The sequence below is a fragment of the Chionomys nivalis genome, chromosome 3 (genome assembly GCF_950005125.1).
Source record: "Chionomys nivalis chromosome 3, mChiNiv1.1, whole genome shotgun sequence".
NCBI lineage: Eukaryota > Metazoa > Chordata > Mammalia > Rodentia > Cricetidae > Chionomys > Chionomys nivalis.
Genome location: NC_080088.1, coordinates 40165811 through 40187862, shown reverse-complemented (window position 1 = coordinate 40187862; position 22052 = coordinate 40165811). Strand labels below are relative to the sequence as shown.

General features: G+C 41.3%; 1 protein-coding gene across 1 annotated transcript in view; it reads right to left on the bottom strand.

Annotated features, from left to right (window-relative positions):
- Positions 1–2819: 2819 nt before the first annotated feature.
- The window catches only part of Rabl3 (RAB, member of RAS oncogene family like 3), a 32989-nt gene continuing 13756 nt past the window's right edge, over positions 2820–22052 (bottom strand). The window contains exons 3-8 of the mRNA XM_057764490.1: positions 18713–18842; positions 15418–15532; positions 12755–12905; positions 9344–9415; positions 6044–6082; positions 2820–5500 (exon numbers count right to left, since the gene is read on the bottom strand). Coding sequence (XP_057620473.1) covers positions 5435–5500; positions 6044–6082; positions 9344–9415; positions 12755–12905; positions 15418–15532; positions 18713–18842 — 573 coding nt within the window. The 3' untranslated portion in view covers positions 2820–5434. The remainder of the gene's footprint in view (positions 5501–6043; positions 6083–9343; positions 9416–12754; positions 12906–15417; positions 15533–18712; positions 18843–22052) is intronic.

Genomic DNA, 22052 nt, shown 5'->3' with positions numbered 1-22052 from the left:
TCCCCACTGTGATAACAATGAACTAAGCCTCTGACGCTGTAAGCAAGCCCCTAAAAATGCTCCCTTTTGTAAGAGTTACTTCGGTCAAGGTGTCTCTTCACAGCAGTAGAACAGTGACTAAGACATCTAACTAAGACAAGTGTATTTAAAAATAATTGTGGGGATTGGTATAGGCCAAGTCCTTAAATGAAGCAACTATTTAGACACGTCCGCGTCCTTTGGCACCTTGGGGACATCTACCGCAGTACTTCAAGTGAGCTGTCCCTTTGCCAAGGAGGACAAGGTGGTGGTGGGCTGAGGCGGGAAGTAGTAACTAGCAATGGGCTGTGTTCAGAAGCAGGTCAATTCTGTTAAAGGCACATATGCAGAAATACGTCTGGAAAATGGGTCCCTTAAAATGATCTGTGCCCACATACCTATCGACGGGATGCTTGTGGTCATTCGTTTTAATGACCAGTGCCCCCTTTTTACCTCCAAGGAAATGGAAAACATCCAGGAAGTTGGGAGAATGAGAAGTACAGTGTGACAGACCCACCAAGCCACCACTTCAGGATGGTTGTCAAAGCTTAGGGGGCTGCAGGACAGTTGTCACCAAACAAAAGACAGTTCTGAGCAAGTTGTTACATCTTAGAGGCTGCATTTTCTACCACTGCTTGGTAAAGCGTAGTGCTGAGTTAGCTGAGAAAACGAAACACTGTCCACAGGAGGGGTGTGTATGACAACCAGCAGATTAGAAATAACTGTGCCTGGACTAGAAACAGGCATCTCTAAGAAAACAGCATTCCCCAGAATGACAGCAATACACCAAAGACAACACCTCCTGGTTTCTGTACCTGGACTAGAAACAGGCATCTCTAAGAAAACAGCATCCCCCAGAATGACAGCAATACACCAAAGACAACACCTCCTGGTTTCTGTACCTGGACTAGAAACAGGTATCTCTAAGAAAACAGCATTCCCCAGAATGACAGCAATACACCAAAGACAACACCTCCTGGTTTACCAGTAAATGGTATGGCTCCGCGAGGGAGAGGACTGGGCTAGATCACTGAGGAGAGATAAAGGTTGAACGCTGGTAACTTTGTTATAATGGTCCAATAAAGTACGTGACTTACAATCTATGTGTTCCGTACTCTTTAGTTCACTTGTCTTTCTGAAAGGCCAGAGCCTCACTACCTGCACTGGGGGGTCACCTGGTTTGTCTGTTAAATATATAAAATCTGAGACCTGGAGAGATGCTTAGCAGTTAAGAATATGCTTGTAATGCCAGCTCCAGGGATCCAATGCTGTCTTCTTGGTCTCTGCAGGGACCCCTCACCCCCAACACACATGAGAAAATTAAAAATGTCCAAAAATATAAAATTGCTTTCTTAGTATATAATATAGAATTATGGGATGTGAAAGAAAACAGATGAAGCCTTGGACTCTGAATTGAAAGAGATTTTTATACACTTCTGAGTTTGAGAGCCAACGATTGGTGTCCTACTATGGAGGTGTGGATTAATTGTAACTCGACGTCATATGGTCTTTAATGATATGGAACAGCCCTGGAAAACTGGCAAACACCCACTGGGATAGGTGAGGCCCAGGGTCAGACCCCCTGGCACCCCTCTTTCCCCTGTGCAGTGATTCAGCTGTCTTACAGCTATGAAGAAATGCATTTCTCGGCTCTTCTCTTCTTTCCCCCCAGTGTCCTCTGAATTTTAGGGTATTAAGTCAATGCAGGAATTTCACTGAAACCATCAGATTTTTAGAACAGGATGCTACCTGTACTTTAAAAGAATTCACAAAACCACTATCTATTAAGTATGTATACATAGCTCTACCTGTGTCAGGTGTTCTAACACACACCATTGAGATGGGGATAATGGCAGCAATTAGAACACACTTCATTCCAGTCTGACGGCCCAGCACATAAATTCCAAGAAGTCCACTTCAAAATGAAGAGAAGAGTAACAGTGACTATATAGACAAAATGGAGAGAAGAGTAACAGTGACTATATAGACAAGCGCCCAGGCCAGGGAAGACATCAGAAGAGTAACAGTGACTATATAGACAAGCGCCCAGGCCAGGGAAGACATCAGAAGAGTAACAGTGACTATATAGACAAGCGCCCAGGCCAGGGAAGACATCAGAAGAGTAACAGTGACTATATAGACAAGCGCCCAGGCCAGGGAAGACATTTTCTTTTTCCATTCATGGTGGAGGCACCAACAACAGGTAGATTATCACGAGAAAAGCACACCGACTGTTTGAGCCTCAAACAAGCATGGCGTGCCTGACAGTAAAGCACACTTACTCAGAGTCTGCTTGGTGTCTTCGTCTTTGAGGATAAAGATGTTCTTTCCTCCCGGGAGGAATAGTGAGATCATAGAATAAAGATTTTTGCGAGCAAGTTCATGGAAAAGGCAGCTACTTTTACAACCCGCTTCACGAGAGAAGGTATAAGGAGGGTGTGAGTACCCACCCTCCCGTTTTCTTGCCATATTCTAAGAGGGCGAGGTATTGTCTGATGGGGTAGTGTGTCTGCACCCTAGTGGCACTGAGTTAGGCTCCAAGTAAGGGTCCTGTCCACCTGAGGGATGGATGGAGGCCACCATGCTTTTACATCTGGTTGCCTCCTACACTGAGTAAGAATACTGGTCAAGAACTTTGAGTTATTCAGGGAGAAAAACAGATGACAGCTATTACTAGCAATTTGTGTAATCAAGAAGGTAAGATAATTAGGATCCAATACATCAAAAGAAAATTCTGGCAGTCACAATAATTTATTTTTTGTATTGCTTACAAGAAGTATATATAACTAAGTCTTTAAAAGTCATGCTTCAAGAACATTCTTTTGTTGGGCAAATAACACTCATTTGGTAAACAGCTTTCTTTGCTGCTACATATACTCGTAACAAGTTTACTTCAGATGATTAGATTAAAATTTATTTTTTCTTTAGAAAACTACAGCTCAAAACTAAGTGCAAAGAACATCTATTTGACAGTAAAGGTGTAAAATTCACTGTTGCACTCCCCAGCTTTACAATGGTGGCTCTATCTGTACAGAAGCTCGCTGAGAGATAGAGACTTTGGGTCAGATAAATTTGGGTGTGTGATGTTTATTTTATTTACAATTTTTTATTTTTAAATAAAAAGGTTTATAAAATTATAAGGAAAAAAGTATAGGTCAAGGAATCAAGCTGGTAGAAATGGAATTGAAGAATATTATTTATCAAGTCAGATCCTGTAGCCATCACTGATGGGTTGCTTTTATCTCCCCATTCTTAAAAATATGTATTTATTCCAAAACCACAGAGAAACCCTGTCTCGAAAAACCAAAAAAAAAAAAAAATATGTATTTACTTTTATTTTATATGTATGCATAGTGTTTAAAGAGGTCTGAAGACAGAGCTGAATCCCCTGGAAGTGAGTTACTGATGGCTGTAAACGGCCCATGTGGGTGCTGATAACCAAATCCGGGTTCTCTGCAAGAGCAAAATGTATTCACCCCCTTCTAGTTCATCTTTATGTTTTTTTCAAGACAGGCTTTCTCTGTGTAGCCCTGGCTGCCCTGTAACTTGCTCTGTAGATCAGGCTGGCCTAGAATTCAAGATCTACCTGCCTCTGCCTCTGGAGTGCTGGGATTAAAGGTGTGCACCACTGCCCAGCTCTTTTATTTCTTAGTAAGAAAGAAATGATAGAAATTGGGGTGGGTCTCTTAATTAAGAAGAAAGGAGAAAGGAATGGGTTTAACTTACTTTTTATTTAAATTTTGATATTGGAAACAAATATAATGCCTTGCACATGCTAGCTAAATTCTCTACCATTGAGTTGCAGTCCATGCTTCTTGATCTAATTTTAAAAAGAGAAATACGAAGGGTTTTAGATAGTTAGATAGGAGTTTGTGTAGCATTTGGTTTTTACAGCCTCTCCACAACACACTTGTGCCAAATTCCACACCCAGACCATAATCTGCACAACACTAATTATATCAAAGAACAATCAAACCAGCAAAGAAGCTGAAACCGACTTTGGTAAAGACAGAGCAGCCCAGCTCAGAAGTGCTCTTCCAACCCCCAAACGCCTTCTGAGCTCCTCACGCTCCTTCCCAGCATACCCTGCCTTCCTGAGTCCTCCTGAAATTTAATTAGAATGAACAGAAAATGAACCTTGTAGTTCTTACCTGGTTTTAAACGAGCTGCAACTGTGTGCTTATAATACTATTTTCTTTAATTTGGTGCAAAACTCGGGAGCTGAGAGCTGCAGCAGAGAAGAATCTGGATAATAAGGTGCTGAACGCAGCAGCCAATTAAAGTCTTTTTTTTTTTTTTAAACCAATTTTATGAACTAAGGAAGAACTGGGCCAAGAGAATTAAACCGGCAAAAAAGATGGGCTAAAAAATAATGGTGAAAACTCATGCGAACTCATACACACCACGGCTGAAAAGCTGTGCAGTGTTCTGAAAGCCCAAACCCTGCTTTATAATTTATGTGAATGTGCGACTCTGGGACTCGGTTGACTTTCTCATAAACACATTGTTAACTCAAGGATAATAGTCTTAGTTTATTGTTCATCATATTAAAGGGTATTTCAGGATCTGAATTTCCTTTAAGAACCAAAACCAAACCTGAAACCATGACAACAACAAACAGAAAAAAAAGACCAAAGAGGCAGTAAATCTCTCTGCCTGCCCCTGTGCCGCTCTCAGATTTCATCCGATTTCCAAACAGAAAGCAGAAAGGGCCTTCGAGAGCTGCACTCTCAAGTGTGGAGGAGCTGTCGATGCCTCGCCGAGGCCTTCTTTTCTGGTCTATTCTCCATGTATTATTAATTTGTATTTCTATTTAACTCCAGCTATTAGTCCGTCTCTGCCAGACACCAAGCCTTTTCCAGGGGAGAGGGGAGGAGACAGGGTTGCTATTCTTAGGCATCCCTGTGTGTAATGAGGCTGGAGAAAAGGAAATAACACCACTTGGCTTCTTTAAAAATGACAGAGATGGTTTGGGGTGGATAATTCAGGGCTGGTTAACATGACCTTTCCCCTCAAGAAGGTAGAACAACACAGATAGGTTTCTCCAGAACTTAATTAAGCCTTCAGCAGTGAGTGTGGGAAAATCGCAGACCTGCAAAGCCCTCTGATTTCATGCAAGAGTCAGTTTTCTGTGCAGCCCTTGTCACTGCCCATTTGCCGCACTGGCTCGACAGTGTCTCATGTCTTCACGAGGCTCTTCCATACGATATCAACAGGGACAGGGAGGTGAGCAACACAGACAACAGGGGTCAGGTAGGATCCTCCACTCGTTACTTTCTTTCAATTTTCCACGAGAGGGTGAGGTAGCATTTTGAGATGTTTTTATCAGAGCCTGAGAAGTTAATAACCTGACACAGCAAGAGGAAAGCTGTGACAACTGCCACCGCTTGCTCACCCTTCCAAAGGCGAGCACAGCTCAGTCATAATGGAAGTTCTTTAATGCTCCTGCTCCAAACCTCTTTCGATCAGAAAAGCCGGGAATCTGTAGGCAAGAAAGAAGCCTGTTAGGTCTTAGGCAGCAAGATTCAAATGTTAAAATGAACTGTTTCTTCCTGTTTCCGGTTCCTGTAGGCCAGCCTGTCGCTCACTATAAAACCAGCTCTCTAAGATTTCATTCAGAGAACCGTAGAATGATAAATAATAAAAAGAAACTCTACAAATATGGAAAACATCTGCCAGCAAATTGCTGTCAGTGTCCTTTGAGTCAGAAAGGACAGGCCCCCTACACTGCCCCTGGGCCGCAGCACCAACTGTCTATTCTGTGGAAGACAGCACATGCCTGTGCAGACGGACGCACACTTGCTTCTTTCCTTATGTTACAGAATCACCTCATCCCTGTTCTTCTGGGATTGCAGATCCTTATTTTGCCTCTGTTTAGGTTTTCTACTTTTGTATTCAAGAGGACAGAAAAAGTTAGCTGCCTGTGCCTACAAAGAGCTTCTCCTAACTTAAAAACAAATCCCTCTGGTAAAAGCATCTCTTTCAAAATTTAAGAAACCTTTATCAAGAAAGGATAGATACTAACCTGATTGCTTTCTTTAAAAAAGTACCTCTTCTCTATGACCTGTGAGAAACAAGCAAAGATTTTTTTGGACTTAGCATTTTTACCTGGACAAAGTGACTAATTATAATGTTCATAATTATAGGAAATATTGCCAAATTAAAAATCTTTTCAACAGCTATGGACATTTACTAGAGTGAGCTAAACATCTGGTGCTGGGGTTGAAGGAATGGCTCAGTAGCTGGACACTTGTTGCTTTTTGAGAGGACTGGGATTCGGTTCCCACCACTCACAGGGGCAGCTCACAACCACCTGCAACCAGATCCAGGGAATCCCACATCGGCTTCTGCAGGCACCTATGCATATGTGGCATTCACTCAAACACACACACACACACACACACACACACCTTTAAAATCTGGTGCTAATGGGACTGGAACTGTGAGATTATTCCCACCAATGCCTGCTCATTCCAAAAGGAAGGAGTGATATACTAAACAACCAAGGAGCAGGATACAGCGGCACATTGTATAACTGTGAGGTTCTGTAATCACTCCCAACACTCAGGTAACAGAGGCAGGAAGGTCAGGAATTCAAGGCAAGCCTGGGCAACCTATTGAGTTTCAGACCAGTCTGTGGTGTGTAGTAAGACCCTGCCTCAAAAGAAAACAAAACTTAAAATAAGTAACACATAAAAATCACATAAGGACAGAATGATGTCCCAATGGGTTCCTAGAGTACTGCAGCAACTGGGCCAAGTTTCCCAGCAGTCAGTTCCAAAAGCAGGCATAAGCCAATGCAAATCGCGACAGCAGTGCAGCTATTCTCAAGAGGAGGCTGTGGGAGGCAGTGAGGAATTCTGTGCATCCTGCATGTGGATGATGGTACACATCAAGCAGTCAGTGAGCTTCCCTTATATGGGCCTCGCTGGCATCCTTACTCAGTGGTCGGCAGAAGAACAGGCTGAAGCAGTGGGTATACATTGCAGCTGGCGAAAGCTCATAGATCGTGCCCTAACACAGTGGGTTTGAGAACCACGCTTTCAGGTGATGGGGAGTATTATATAATACACAAAACCCCTCCTGCCCTGGTGGCGCTGCTGTGAGCACAGACTGAGGCATTCACATCCAGAGTGATGACACAGAGGGTGCTGACCGAGAGCCCGGTGTCTTTTCAGGCCTGGGACAGCCTGCTCACAACAGACTAAAACACACATTATTCAGGTTCGTTCTCTCTCGAAGACTATGTCTGGGTTAGTATTTAAGCAACAAGAGACCCGGGGCAAAGATGCATTCATCAGCCCTTGAGGCTGAAAAGGTGGCTTCTGGTTAGTATAACTTTGAAACACCAAGCCCCCCGAGCCCCAAAGGACTGAGTCCTTCCCCATTCTTAGCAGGTCAGAAAAACCTTATTCTGGCGCAAAATTACGACCAGCTGAGAGAATCCAGAGGACTTCGACCCCTCTGGCATTCTGGAAGGTTTAATCCACAGACAAAGGCAACCTGTATTGCCAGGTGTTTCGGTTTCATATCCAGGACATGTACAAACCAGGCAGTCTCCTTTCTGATAGACTCTATGAGATTTAGACAACAAGGGTAGCTTTCTCTTTTGCTGAGAATTCTTCACCCCCAACTTACAAGGTCCTCTCTTATGCATGATGCTCCTTTCTTAGATCAACTAAAGTACTATTCATTTATTTTAAATAAAGCATTGCTGAGATCTTAGATCATGACAGTCTAAAATCTATTAATTCTCTAGGATGGGACCTACAGATTTTAATCTTAAAAAACACTTAAAACAAGCAGGGTGGTGGTGGCACACATCTTTTATCCCAGCACACGGGAGGCAGAGGCAGACAGATCTCTTGAGTTTGCAAGCCAGCCTGGTCTAGAGAGCGAGTTCCAGGACAGCCAGGCCTACACAGAGAAACCCTGTCTTGAAACACCAAACCAAACCAAGTTAAACCAAAACCAAACATCTAAAAGTATATTAAGAGACCTTTCCAGATCAAACACAGATCTACAGAATGTTGTTCTTAGGGACAGGATTTTGTATTAGATGGGAACTTGTATCTAAATCAAGCAAATGCCGCAACATTTTAGGTTTGAAAACAGTGTGGAGAGAAAATATAATTCTTTTCATCACTTCCTCCAAAATGCTGCTCTCTGTGCAGCAGGGCAGTGAACGGAAGCTGTTGATCTCCCAGTCCACTGCTTGAAGGGTTGGCTACTCTGAATCAGGGTCTGTGCATATCTGATCCTTTTTGCCACACCCCAGTTAGTAAGTTGTGAGTGAGATAAACTTCCCTGTTGGACGCTTAGGGGACTGGACCTCATGGTAACATACTGAAAAGGGCTCTGAATATTAGAGACTCAAATAGCTAAAGAAAAATGACCTGAATGGAAGATCTGTAAGACGGCTAATGTCTTTCTTAAATTTTAAAACTTATTTTTATTTATATGTATATGTGTTGTATGTGTGTGTGTGTGCCTGCTTGATTGTGTGTACAACATAGAGGCCAGAAGGTATTTGATTCTCTGGTGCTGAAGTTACAAGAGGTTATGAGCAACTAATGTGGGTTCTGGGACCTGAATCTGGGTCCTCTGCAGGAGTAGCAAGTGTTCCTAACCATTGAGCAATTTCTCTAGCACCTAAATGTTTTTCTTAAGAGACCACATTTAAGATAGATGTAATACAGAAATTAATCTTTTCCAGTAATGAATGCAGAAAAAGTCCTATATTACGTTGCTATGCAAAATCAGCACTAGGCAAGGCAGCCGCACAGCCCCGAGATGAGGACGACCAGTGCTCTAGCCGACCAGTATGCTGAACCACACTACAGTCTCATTCTAGTTCAGTGCAAGAGGGAGCTACACTAGGGATGTGGCCCTTCTCATAGGGAAACAATAGAGATTCAAGGAGTCATGCTAACTCTACAAACAAGTAGTAACATTTGCATGGAAAATATTAATAGCTGAGAGAATAAAGGGCTTTAATCTCTCTGGTCAGTGCCTTTTGGGACATGGAGTAGTGGGTAATTACACAAAGGGCATATGGGTAACTATAGATTGTTTTATGGAGGACTCTGATACCTTTTTAAGAGCCCTAATTGAATCCAATAGCCTTTACTCTTTGCTTAGAGACTGTTAGTGATGGAATAAGTACGTCAGCAGGCCTTGAGCAATTATTCTAACATATAAGAGAGATCAAAACAGGTATTCAGGCTGTGCAGTTGTGGGCAAAGGAACAAAAGGATACAGCATTCCACAAAGAGTTTAAGCTATCATATGTTAAGTTTAAAAATAACTTAATTGAAGCCATTACCTTATCAAAAAATCTACTGAGCTTGACAGCATTGGAGGAGCCTGCAGCTGAAGACCGGGGGTTTGTGCAATCCTGGAAAACAAAGGGGTACACAGAAAAACAGGGAAGTGAAGCTTCAGCGCAACCAATCCCACCGTACCTTTCCAATGCTAAATCGTCAGAACTCTCAGAAAATACAAGGCGATATTCAGATCGTGATGCACGAACAGGAAAGCACCAGCGAAGGTAAAGCCATGTAGTCTTTGCCATTTGAGCAATGCCGGAAGATACTGGGTCAACATACTCACCATCAAATAATTCCTGAAGGCAGTGAATTACTAGCACTTTATTAGCCAAACCAAGGGACTGATCAGGTGACCTGCATAGGCTTACTCTGAAAACCAGAACTAGAATCATTACTAACAGGACACACTTGTTTAAGGCCAGGAGCCATGTGCTCAAGTAAAGAAGTACTGCGCAGGCTGCGTAACAGTTGGAAACATGGAAAAAAAGATGTGGCAGGCCAAAGAACAAACACTTGCCAAGGATTTCTCCATACACTGCAGAGACATGCAGATTTTGGTAATAGTAAGCAAGGGATATATTATTATTATTCAGTAAGATTCTTCAGACAGGAGAACACGGAGCTCAGAGGAGGGAGACAATAGGGACACTAAAGCCACCATAACCACTTGCAAACGCTAGCGTTACACCATCTTTGCTTGCCACCAGAGTTGGCCCTCTCAAGAGATGGTGTAGGCTTTCATGTTTGCCTCAAATGCCACCAAGACCAAACTGTGCAGATACCATTCAGGCTCTTTTGTGAAGATAAGTGTCTTGTACACATCTGTGGTCCCCCGCGCCCCTTGAGAAATTTGAAATTACTCTTGTTATATTTAATAATGATATTTTGTAGCTACCAGGCCCATATGCTTATTTCTAATACATTTAAAAGCAATTTCTTGTTTTGTTCATACACAGCATTTCATGGGTCACACTTAAACAATGGCCAGAAACTGTATTAGTTCTCTACCCTCCTCATACACACAAAGAAAAAGAGAGACGCTAGGAGGGAATTATAATTATAACCGTTTCCAAAGATCATAAAATACTAGGGATATCAGGATTCTTGGAAGTTAGTAATCTCTGTATTTAAATATCTGTGAAAACATTTCCAGGTTGTGCAACCTGCTGAAGTCATTATGGCTCTAAAGCTGGGCTCACTCCTCTGTGAAAGGGGACGATTGCACATAGATTTGTGAGATCCAGTGAGATCCTGCAAGCCTGTCAATGATGTGGGAGTGATTTATTTCTAATCTGTTGCTTTCATTGGTTAATTAATAAAGAAACTGCCTTGGCCCATTTGGTAGGCCAACCCTTAGGTGGGCGGAGTAGACAGAATAGAATGCTGGGAGAAAGAAGCCGAGTCAGTGAGTTGCCATGACTCTCTCACTCCAGACAGATGCAGGTTAAAATCTTTCCTGGTAAGCCAGCTCGTGGTGCTACACAGAATATTAGAAATGGGTTAGATCAAAATGTAAGAGCTAGCCAATAAGAAGCTGGAACTAATGGGCCAGGCAGTGTTTAAAAGAACACAGTTTCCGTGTAATTATTTCGGGTAAAGATAACCGGGTGGCGGGACACAGCCCCGCCGCCGCTCCTATTACTACATGTCACATAGTAGACACTGGAAGGTCGCTTCTCTTCTTCATTGTCAGAAAATAAATTTTTAAGTACAAAATCATTTACTATAATGCAGACAACCCCACATGTGGAGGTATACCAGGTATACACTGTGCACTCTGCTGTATTTGCAATAATGTTTGAATTTCTGCAACAGTTGGGATGGACAAGAAATCAACTTTAGACCTGCATTAGACGTTTTAGCAAAATGGATATTGATTACCTCATCATTAGAATGTTAAATGATGACCATAAGTAGGAGTGAAAATTACTAAAAAAGAAAAAAAAGCCAAAAACCAAACCAAAACAACAACAACAAAAAGAAACCCATGCTGGTCGGTGGTGGTACACGCCTTTAATTCCAGCACTTGGGTAGAAACTTAGGCAGAGACAGGCACATCTTTGTGATTTCAAGGCCAGCCTAGTCTACAGGGTGAGTCCCAGGTCAGGCTCCAAAGCTATAGAGAAACCTTGTCTCAAAAAAACCAAAACCAAACCAAAACAAGAACAACAACAACAAAAAAACCCCAAAACAAAACAAAATAAAAACCCTCCAAAAAACTCTAAATCAAATAGCAAACAAAAAAAGTTCCCATCTTCCCCATAAAAATTAACTATTGAAGCCCACAATTCAAGCTGAGTAGGAAATCTGAAATTCCATGCTTTTTTGGAGCTGAAGGAGTCATCTGTCATTGATCATGGCTGAGGGAAAGTCTGAATGGCTCTATGTAGCTTATTTAACATAATTGAACCATGAATCTGAATATGGAAATAACTATATGCTACCTAGACACACATGAGAAACAGTACTATACACAAGAACCCAAGCACCATTTTTATTCACACAATTTGCATTTGTATCCACAAAAGGAAATTCTGACTTGGCTTCCGATATATGCATGTTAGAGTCATACTCCTCCAGAGGTTTAAGCAAATTCAAGCAGGAGACAGTGGCTAGCACTAATGTTGTCACATGGTCCCAGTCGGAGGTTTTAGAGTTATTTGTTGACTTTCTATTTTTAACTCCCATATTCAGCTGCCCTCTTGATGTGGGAGCTCCCTCTGTGTGCTGTGAATACCATTGGTGAATAAAGAAACTGCCTTGGCCTGTTGATAGGGCAGAACTTAGGTAGGTGGGAAAAACTAAACTGAATGCTGGGAGAAAGGAGGCAGAGTCAAAGAGAAGTCATGTAGCCGGAACTTTACCCGGTAAGCCATTACCATGTGGCGATACACAGATTAATGGAGATGGGTTGAATTAAGATGTAAGAATTAGCCAATAAGAAGCTAGAGCTAATGGGCCAAGCAATGATTTAATTAATACAGTTTCTGTGTGATTATTTCTTTTTTCTTTTTTGAGACAGGGTTTCTCTGTGTAGCCTTGGAAATCGCTCTGTAGTCTAGGCTGGCCTCGAACTAACAGCCATCCACATGCCTCTGCCTCCTGAGTGCTGGGATTAAGAGGTTTTTTTAAAAAACAATGACTAACAAATAGTGTCACCTTAATCAATATGACTCTTGAATTTGGTATGCTTTTTAAGTTTTCTCAAGAAAGATTCTATGATTTGTATTATTCACAGCACATAGTTTGAGGATTCCAACAAATCAGTGTACAAGTTCCAAGTGAGAGAGACCCTCATGTGACATCCTGATGCGGATCCTGATCTACTCTGTTTGGGGACTTTGCTTTGAGTATGATGCTTGTATGACTAGAATATCACCCAGACACACATTAGTGAAAACACATACCAAATTAATCTCTTCAGCATTGAAGTCCTCAGCCAAAAAAGCAGTCCTAGTCAAAACTTCATGGCGCTTGGTTTCGTGAATCTGGTCCAGTTTGGTCCCTATTACCAACAGTGGGATTTGGTTATCAGCAAATTGTTCTCGGTCATAATCCCTGTGACAAATAACCAGGAAGAGGTGAATGGAATTTACCTTTCCTATGTAGACATGTACTAGTCAAATGCAAGACACTTACACAATTTTAGTGATAATTAACTAATTCCGGCTCCTCACCATCTAGAAATAGTTTTTCTCCTAATTCCTTCCTTCCATATGCTTATTCATCATCAATTCCTCATCTATTAAATTCCAGTTACTCATCTTACTACTCAACATCTGTTCCTGTATGTCTTTCTAACAAATAACTTGGACCACTGAGGGCCTAATGTGACTTAACTGTCCAACAACGCTCTGTCTTCAACAGGTATCAGCTTCAAAAATTTTCAATGTAGAGGCAGAAAGTGGATTTGAAGCTCAGTGTATGGAAAACCCAGGGGCCTAGCGTGCAATGCAGGTACTTCAAGCACAAATTCTCTACCTTTCCTATGCATTCCTTCCTATGAGTGGTTTTCAGAGTACAAAGAAGTAGGCTAGCTGCAGGCTAGAGGACAGAGAGCCTAAGAGAGACTACAGCTTAGAATGGGAGTGGAGGGAAAACAGCTGAAATGCCAAACATAATAATAAAAGGCAAAAAAAGAAGTAAATAATTATCCTAACATGACAGCCATGACAGACAAAGATCGACTATCAGAATCTCTTAGAGATAGAAGGGTGGGGGTCTATTATAATTCATTTTATTTCCATTTTTACCCAAAGGATTGAGTAGCAATACAAATGATATTTCTCATTATTGAAAGGAACATAAAGTCTATTGTTGTTAATTAATTGAAATTCTATTCACCTATTAGAAGCAAAATAGATCTTTCTGACATGTTATAAGCTCTATTTACAACAGTCAGCAAAATCTGCTTTTGAACAATCAATATTGCATAATTCAATCAATAAAACCCACTGGAGCACAGCTTCTCTTCTATCCTAGCCTTTTTCTTTCTTTTTGAGCAATCTAAAGTGGGCTGGGAACAGAGGGTTGCTACATCTCTCCATCCTACAATGGCATTAGAGCCTCAGCTATGGTTCCACCGCAGAACACAGTTAGTTTGAACTATGTAGTCCATCTCATATAAATATCATCACCTGTCTTATATGCATCAAAGCCAATAATAGCTCAAGTTCAAGGCCCATGAGCCAGCACCTTCTTCCCTACACATGCCTGACTTAGGAGACATGGTTTGAAATGAAGTTTGAACGACTAGAGAATGAGGTTTTCGGGGTACCTTCCTTCCGGATTATTTCTTTTTCTTATATTCACAGATTTTCTTATGGAAGATTTGTGTTTTCTATCAAATACCATCTCTGACACACACTGTCCACTATCTGGACCTTATATAAGCTCCTATAGATTAGCATCTGACACACACTCTCCACTATCTGGACCTTATATAAGCCCCTATAGAATAGCATCTGACACACACTCTCTACTATCTGGACCTTATATAAGCCCCTATAGATTACCCTGTAAGTATATGTGCTCATCTTCCATTTTAGCTCTTCGTTTCATCAAGAGCTATATTCACTGAATCACAAATGTATACAATGACTCATCTCCTAAATATTAATTTTAAAAGAAAATTGTACCAGATTGATTTTGGTTTTCCTTATCGCCTCTTTCATAAAAAAAATCATCATCCAAATTGAAATTAGATCTTGAAATCATGTTAAAATCATTACGTAAAAAACTGGTGAAGAATTTTATTATGGACAGATATGACTAGCACTTTCCCCTCAAACCCTATCATTTTATATGTACAATAACCCTCCGAGAAACAAAAACAACAGTTTTACATCTCTTCAACACTATAACTATCATTGAGAGAAGATTCAAGATCCAAGAGATACACTTTGAAAACACACTAGGACTTTCGATCTTGCTGTTTTATTTTTTAAACTGGTGGTAAGGATTGAACCTGGGGCCTCACGCGTGCTAGGGAATGGCTCTACTGAGCTACAGTGTCAGAACTCTCAGGAGGAAATATTTACGTAGGCTCAAGGTTCCAAAGGGAGTAGACACATAGATCAATAGAACAAAGTACAGAAGCCGACCTGTACAAATATGGTCAGCTGATTTTGTCAAAGGATGAAAGCGACTCAGTGGAGACAGGATACTCTTGTTAACAAACGACGCTGGAACAAGCGACATTCAAATTTAAGATTGATAAGCCCAAATCACACATATTATATAAAAGTTAAAGCAGGCCAGAAATCTAGTATAAACCCCAATTTATAAGACCTATAGAAAAAAACACAGAAGAAAATCTGTATGATCTGAAATCAAGCAAACAGTTCTTAGATATAATACCAAGAGCAAAATCCAGAGTAGGAAAACTAAGTAATTAGATTTTATCAAAATAAAACCACTGCCATGAAAGATACCATTGAGATAATGGAAAGACTGTGTATAGACTAAAATATAGAGCCCATCATACATCTTACAAAGTTTTATTTTTTAATGTGAATTCTCAGGATTGCACACACATTTAAAACCAATTGTAAAGTAATTCCTAGCTTACCCATTTGTCACCAGGACTCCAGTCGGAACCAAATCTCTATTGAGAACTTCCAATGACCAGCGATATAAGTTCTGAGATGACTTTTTATTTGTTAAGTCATGTACTAAAATAATACCTAAAATGAATATGTAAAATGATGTCAGCATTCATCAGCATCTCTTCCTTTACAATCAACAAGGGCAAACACAGTAAGTACAAATCTTAGGGGCTCAGTGATCTAGTATTCAAGTATGACTAACAAAATCAGACAAGCCTTTCAAGATGTTCTTTACAAAAATTTTCAAATAACTATAAAGCTTTGCTACTAATATACTTTTAAAAGTGTTTTCTTTTTTATTTCCCAAAGGCTAACAGAACGTCATAAAATATTCAGAATGCCTTTTGATATTCTCATCCAGCAGGCCCTGAGTGCCAACTTCATGCTTGGAACTGCTTCTAGAAGCACTTCACCAATGAGGAGCATTGCTTATTAACATATTATATTCATTCAGAAACTACACTCTTTCTGCACTGGTAAAATGTATTAAAATAGCACCGCTTTAATTTTTATAACTTCGGTTTTTCCTTTTAAAAAACAAATCCAGGCTTTTACTATACTGAGGATACTGGTTTGGCTCACTGTGCAGCCCAGTCTGGCTTGGAATTCTTCATACTCCTGCCTTTTCCTCTCAGATCCAAGATACATGTGCTACACTTTCAGCCCAATCGCCAGCCTACTGTTCTTAATGTCCAGTTCTATTTATGTGCATGTGTGTCTGTTTGTGCGTACACACACGTGTGCAGGTGACTGTGGAGGTAGAAGAGGGCAGTGAATCTCCTGGAGCTGAGGTTACAGACAGCTGAGAGCTGCCCTGTGGGTGCTGGGATTCAGCTGGGTCTTCTCCAAGGGCAGCCGGTGTTCTTATCCGCTGAATCATTCCTCCAGCCCCTCAGTTGTGATTCTTTAATAAACAAAATATTGAGCTGTAGATCTTTTGAATTTCAACCGCTCAAGAATTTAATTTTGTTGTTCTTTGAATTCATTGCTAGCTATGTAAGCTTGTTATTTAAGAGATTTGGTTAGCCCATTGTAGTGACACATGCTTAGACTCCTGCATTTGGTAAACTGAGGCAGGAGAATTTAAGTTTGGGGCCAACCAAGGCAACATAGAGAGACCCTGACTTAAAAGGCAAATGAGGGGAGGAGAAAATGAAAATGGAGGACAGGGATGAAGGGCGAATGAACTGAAAAGAGCAAGAGTCCACAGTCAAACTACTGTGACTATGTTCAATCTTGTGTCTATTAGCAAAGAAACACGTCGCTAGGAGATAGTAAGGGGATGCAGTCAAGTGTGCATGAGGGCTGGAGAGATGGCTCAGTGGTTGAAGCACTGACTGTTTTCCAGAGGACCCGGGTTCAATTCCCAGCACTCACATGACAGCTCACAAGAGTCTGTAACTCCAGTTCCAGGGGATCAGATGCGCCTACCTGGCCATTGTAGGCACCAAGCATGAATATGATACACAGATATATATGCAAACAAAACATCAGTAAACATAAAATATTAAAAAACTATATAAAATTTTAAAAATTTAAAAAGTATGAATAGTAGAAAAGATATGAATTTTTTGAGATTGAAGAAAATAACAAAATGTAACACGGCTCAGAAACACAAGTAAATAGATCAACTAAAGTCCTGGACAGAAGAGCAAAGGTAAAAGAAGAAACTTCAACGCCTGCTGGAATTCGGAACATCATCTTGTGATATAAGAACCATAGATTTTCACACTCTACTTACTTATTTATTCATTTTTTTATCAAGACAGGTTTTCTCTGTGTAGCTTTGGAGCTTGTCCTGGAACTAGCTCTGTAGACCAGGCTGGTCTCGAACTCACAGATGTCCACCTTTCTCTGCCTCCCGAGTGCTGGGATTAAAGCCATGTGCCACCATTGTCCAGCCATACTCTTTCTTTTTTAATTAAAATTATTTTTTTAAAATTTCATACATGAGTACAATATTTACATAATTTTTACCCTTTCTGATATCCCCTCTGATTTCTCCTGTGTCCCCCCATTCGCTCGCAAATTCAGGCTCCCTCTTTAATTATTGTTACACATGTATGTATTTATAAATGCAGCCTGCTGAGTATATTTGTTTTATATTGTTTGCTGCCTGTTTATGTGTTTGTGGCTGACCACCTGAGCTTGAACAAGCTCTCAGGGGATCATCCCTAGAGAAGGAGGCTTCTCTCCTAGAGAGGACAGACTCTCTTCCAGTGCTCATTAATTGCCCTGTAGCTCTTTGCCTAGAGGCAGGGCCTCGGGAAACTTATTCCATCTGCACTGGGTCACCAACCGGTGCTGTCGTGCAGGTCATCTTTAGATGAGCATATTTTTTTTAGGTAACATAAATTTGTAGTCAATTTGATAGCAAAAGATTATAGAAAAGCGGAATAAAATTTCACCAGACCATAAGAAAATGATATTTTCACCTAGGCTGGTTATTAGATGGACAAAGAACAACAACAACAAAAAAAAACAGAAACAAACAAACAAACAAACAAAAACTTCAGAATTTTATCTCTTGATGGTCTTTAGGGAATGTCTGAGCTCTTAAGGATGTCTGAGCATTCTTTTCTACGTCTTCTTTTCTCATTTAAGCTGAAGTGCTAGGGCCAACTGATGGAGTCAGACTGACATCTGATGAGAATATATTCTAATTAAAGAGGCTGGAGAGACACTCCATAGGCTTTCTACCGAGATCAGTAACCTGGGTCATCAGAGTGGGAGGAAAGAAAGGGTACTTATTCTCAGATACAGTTCATCTGGAATGCCTACAGAGGCTGGGGGATTACTAAAGGGCCATGGGGAGGGAGGGGGTTTAAAGGGAGGTGAGACAGAATGAACTGGTATCAAGGGTTAAAAGGGAAGGATGGAAGAGGAGTGTTGAACTTGGTTTGGGGTGAAAGAGCAAGGTTGAGGAAAGAGAATGGAGAGGGATAAATAGCATTAAAGGCCTTTGGAAAAAGACATATGGAAAACTACTACTGCTGAGCTTCTAAAATGAATATTTTTATTACATATAATATATATCATATACATAAAAACGTAAAAATGGAGTGGCCCTATAGTAAGGAAACAATGCCTGCAGCAGACACCAGAGGCTAATAAGTTAGACTGTGACATGCAGATTTAAATCAAGACTTAAGCACATCAGCTTTCTCACAGGAAGACAAGCCCAGCGTGTCATGGCATTTCACATCAATGATCAGCACTTCTAGACCACTAACAGATGGCAGAAATGAAGACACTTACCATTTACAGAGTTGTAGAACACTGCTCTCGTGCTTTTCACGCTGCTGGCACTGCCCACAGAGCCTCCAATATCCCACAGTTCTATGGAGTACGTCTTCTCTTCTGGGGTTCCTTCTTTGTAGTCATGCACCTAATGGATTGATCGTAGTCATCATTAGAGCCACCACACAAACTGTTGAGTGGCCTCATTCGGCTTAGAGCAATGGCCATCCCTACAGCACCCCGTCCTCTGGTCTGCTCGTCACCTCCTATCTTCCACCTTGCCCCTCACTCGACAATTCTAATCATCCACCCTATTTGACCCTACATTTGAGATGAACATCTGATAATTCCCTTCGCGCTTTCAAAGCTTTACTTCCTTCCCACGAAGCACAAGCTGTGACCCATTCTTCCACCCTCTGTCACTCTCTATCTTTCTCAGCCGCATTCATCTGACAAAACTCCAATCCTGGCCAGAGCCTCTTCTTCCTTTATTGTGCCCCCAGAATTCCGTTTCCTGAATGTGCAGCTCAGAAAACTGCATCCTAGTAGCCGAGTCCTTTTCAAATTCAAGTGTGCCCTGGAGTCACCCACCAATCCTGCTGTCCACTTTCCTTGTCCCGAGAATAATTTCATACTTTTGCTGCTTTTGGAAATTTCCAGTATCTCTTCTCTAGACTTAATAGAGCTGACTTGGTTTCCTAGGCTAGAATAAATAACAATAAGAACTTCCTCCGCTGCTTTTTCTACCTCCTTGAATGTATGCCCAGAGGATCACTTTCCTCCTGCTAGCACCTTAGGCTGTCTGGGCCCCTCAGGCTAAATCTGAATCTTCTGTGCAGTAAAAATTTCATCCTGCACAGACGGAGTCACACATCCTTCTCGCTCTTGAGCATGGCATTCCCTCCTCGGCTGGATAATTCCCCACAACATACAGAGGTGCCTTGCCTTCTGCCAGGTACCATGCTGTTTCTCTGCTCATCCCCACAGGAAGGCCTCCAAGCCGTTACCTATTTCCAGCTCTGTTTTTCCTCATTCTTTTAAATGTAAAAGTTCTATTTTTTGAGAATTCAATATATGAGTACTGTGTTTACATTTCCATCCTCCCCTCTCCTCTTCTCCAGTCCTACTGTGTTCGCCCTCTGACCTCGCAACTTCTCAAATTTAAGACTTCAGTTATTGTGTGTGTATGCGTGTGTATACATACAATCCCTTAGTCTATTCAGTGTTCCTGTATGGACAGTGTGTTTCGGGTTGACCACTTGGGACTGGCTGTCCTACCATGGGTGCTCCCTTTCTTAGCAGCCACTGCTGACCTGTAGCTCTTCCCCCAGGGTGGGTCTTCTGAAATTTCCTTCATCCACATCAACACGGCAACTGGGAGGATCTTTATGTGGGTCTTGTTTAGGTAACAATATTGTTGAGATTTCACGGTGCAGCTTATGACTAGAAGATGCTATGCTTTTTCACCCGTATGCGCACAACAATTATCATTATCTGGGAGGCACACACCATGATGCACACGTGGTGCCTGAGAACAGCTGTGTAAGTCAGTTTTCTCCTTCCACGGAGTGGACCAGAGATCCAGCTCAGGCCATCAGCTTGGCGGCAAGCACAGTTACACGCTGTGCAATCTTACTGGCCCTCACACTCCTTTTCTCAAATGCTTCTTTATTTTTATTTTATGTACCCAAGTGTTCTGCCTCCATGTATGAATGAATGTACATGCCTGGTACCCACAGAGGCCAGAAAAGGGCATCAGATCCCCTGGACTCACATCTCTTTAGAGCTCCTTCCTATATGATCTTCACAACATCTTCCTACTGAACCATTTCTGGTCAAGGTTGCCAGTTTCTCCACACTGACTTCCCCGGGCTCTGCAGCCTTTCTTCACGCAGTCTCCATGACAACACCACTCTGGGCTTCCTCCCATCTCACCGGCTGGTCACTTAGGTGGTCCTTACTTCTCTCCCCACTCTTGCTGCTCTGGAGTACCCTATCCTATTTCTTCTCTGTCTGTTCCCTTAGGCAATTTCATCTACTCTTACGATTTTATGTATGTTGATGAATCACAAGTTTACATAAATCCTGGGGATTTTAGACTACCACATTAACCAGGCTACCTCTAGGAATGTCTATAGATACTGCAGAGTTAATTTACAAAAAAAAAAAAAAAAAAATCCTTGTTTTCTTCCCAAACCTATTCCTCTTTCGGTTTTCATAGCCTTGGCAAAAGGCAATCCCTTTGTTGAGATATCTTTGATATTGGAGTCAAAACCTTAGAGTGAACTTTGATTCCTTCCCCACTACAATTGCTCTGTCAGCAAATCCTGCCCTTTGGTCAGCCCTCAACTATCATCCTTTAGGGAGATGCCCTGTTTACTTCTTTGCCTGAATTATCTAACGTGGTCTCTTAGTTTCCCTACAGGAAGCATTCCCTCACCTACTCATTTTCCACAACGTAGTCAGAGGGATCACGTCAAATCCAAGTGAGTCCAATGGTTTTCTCAGTCACAATACATTTCAAGCTCTTTTTATTCCCCATGATCTAGGCTTTTGTTGCCTATTTAACTATTCAAGTATTTAACTATTTTGGAGCAAATTCTGATATACAATAATCCGATGTATGACGATTCAAGGGTAGACATCAGACTTTTCAAAGGAACTTAGAAATTAATATATAGAGTCAGGCGGGTTGTACCCCTGTAATCTCAGTGTTGGAGAGGTTGAGGCAGGATTATGCATTTGAAATTGGCCTTGGCTGTACTGTGGGACTTTGACTCCCCACACTGCAGTACTCCTTCGCTCCCTTCCAAAACAGAAAACTATCCATCAAGCTAGCAGAATCAGGTTCTCTGGGGGTAAGGCCTAGCATATAAATCTCCAAACGATTCTGCTGTAATGCTCAGCTTGAGAACTGCTGATTCTATAGAATGGAGCTATTCTGGTACTGGGCTTATACCTCTGGATTGCCATGAACCAGCCTTGGTGTTGCTGAGCTTCTGATGAAAGAGATGCTTTGTATATCTATAAAGCATCTATTGGCTTTACAATAATAATGATAACAAGACAACTTAATTATTTAAAAGATTTCATAAAATCCACTAAACTTCACAACTCAACAGAATGCTTCGTATTTTGCTGTATCCGCTTAGATCTACATCCTTTGGCCAGGAAAGCGTTTGAGTACATGTGGTACTCTATACATAGTCACTGACATTAGGAAGATAAGGAACAGACAAAAACAACAGGATAACATGATGACAGCAAAGTCACAAACATTGGACACTGTTTTAGAGAACGGAAATTAATGTTACATATTGCAATAAAAAGTACTGCTGTTTTGGTATATGACATAAAA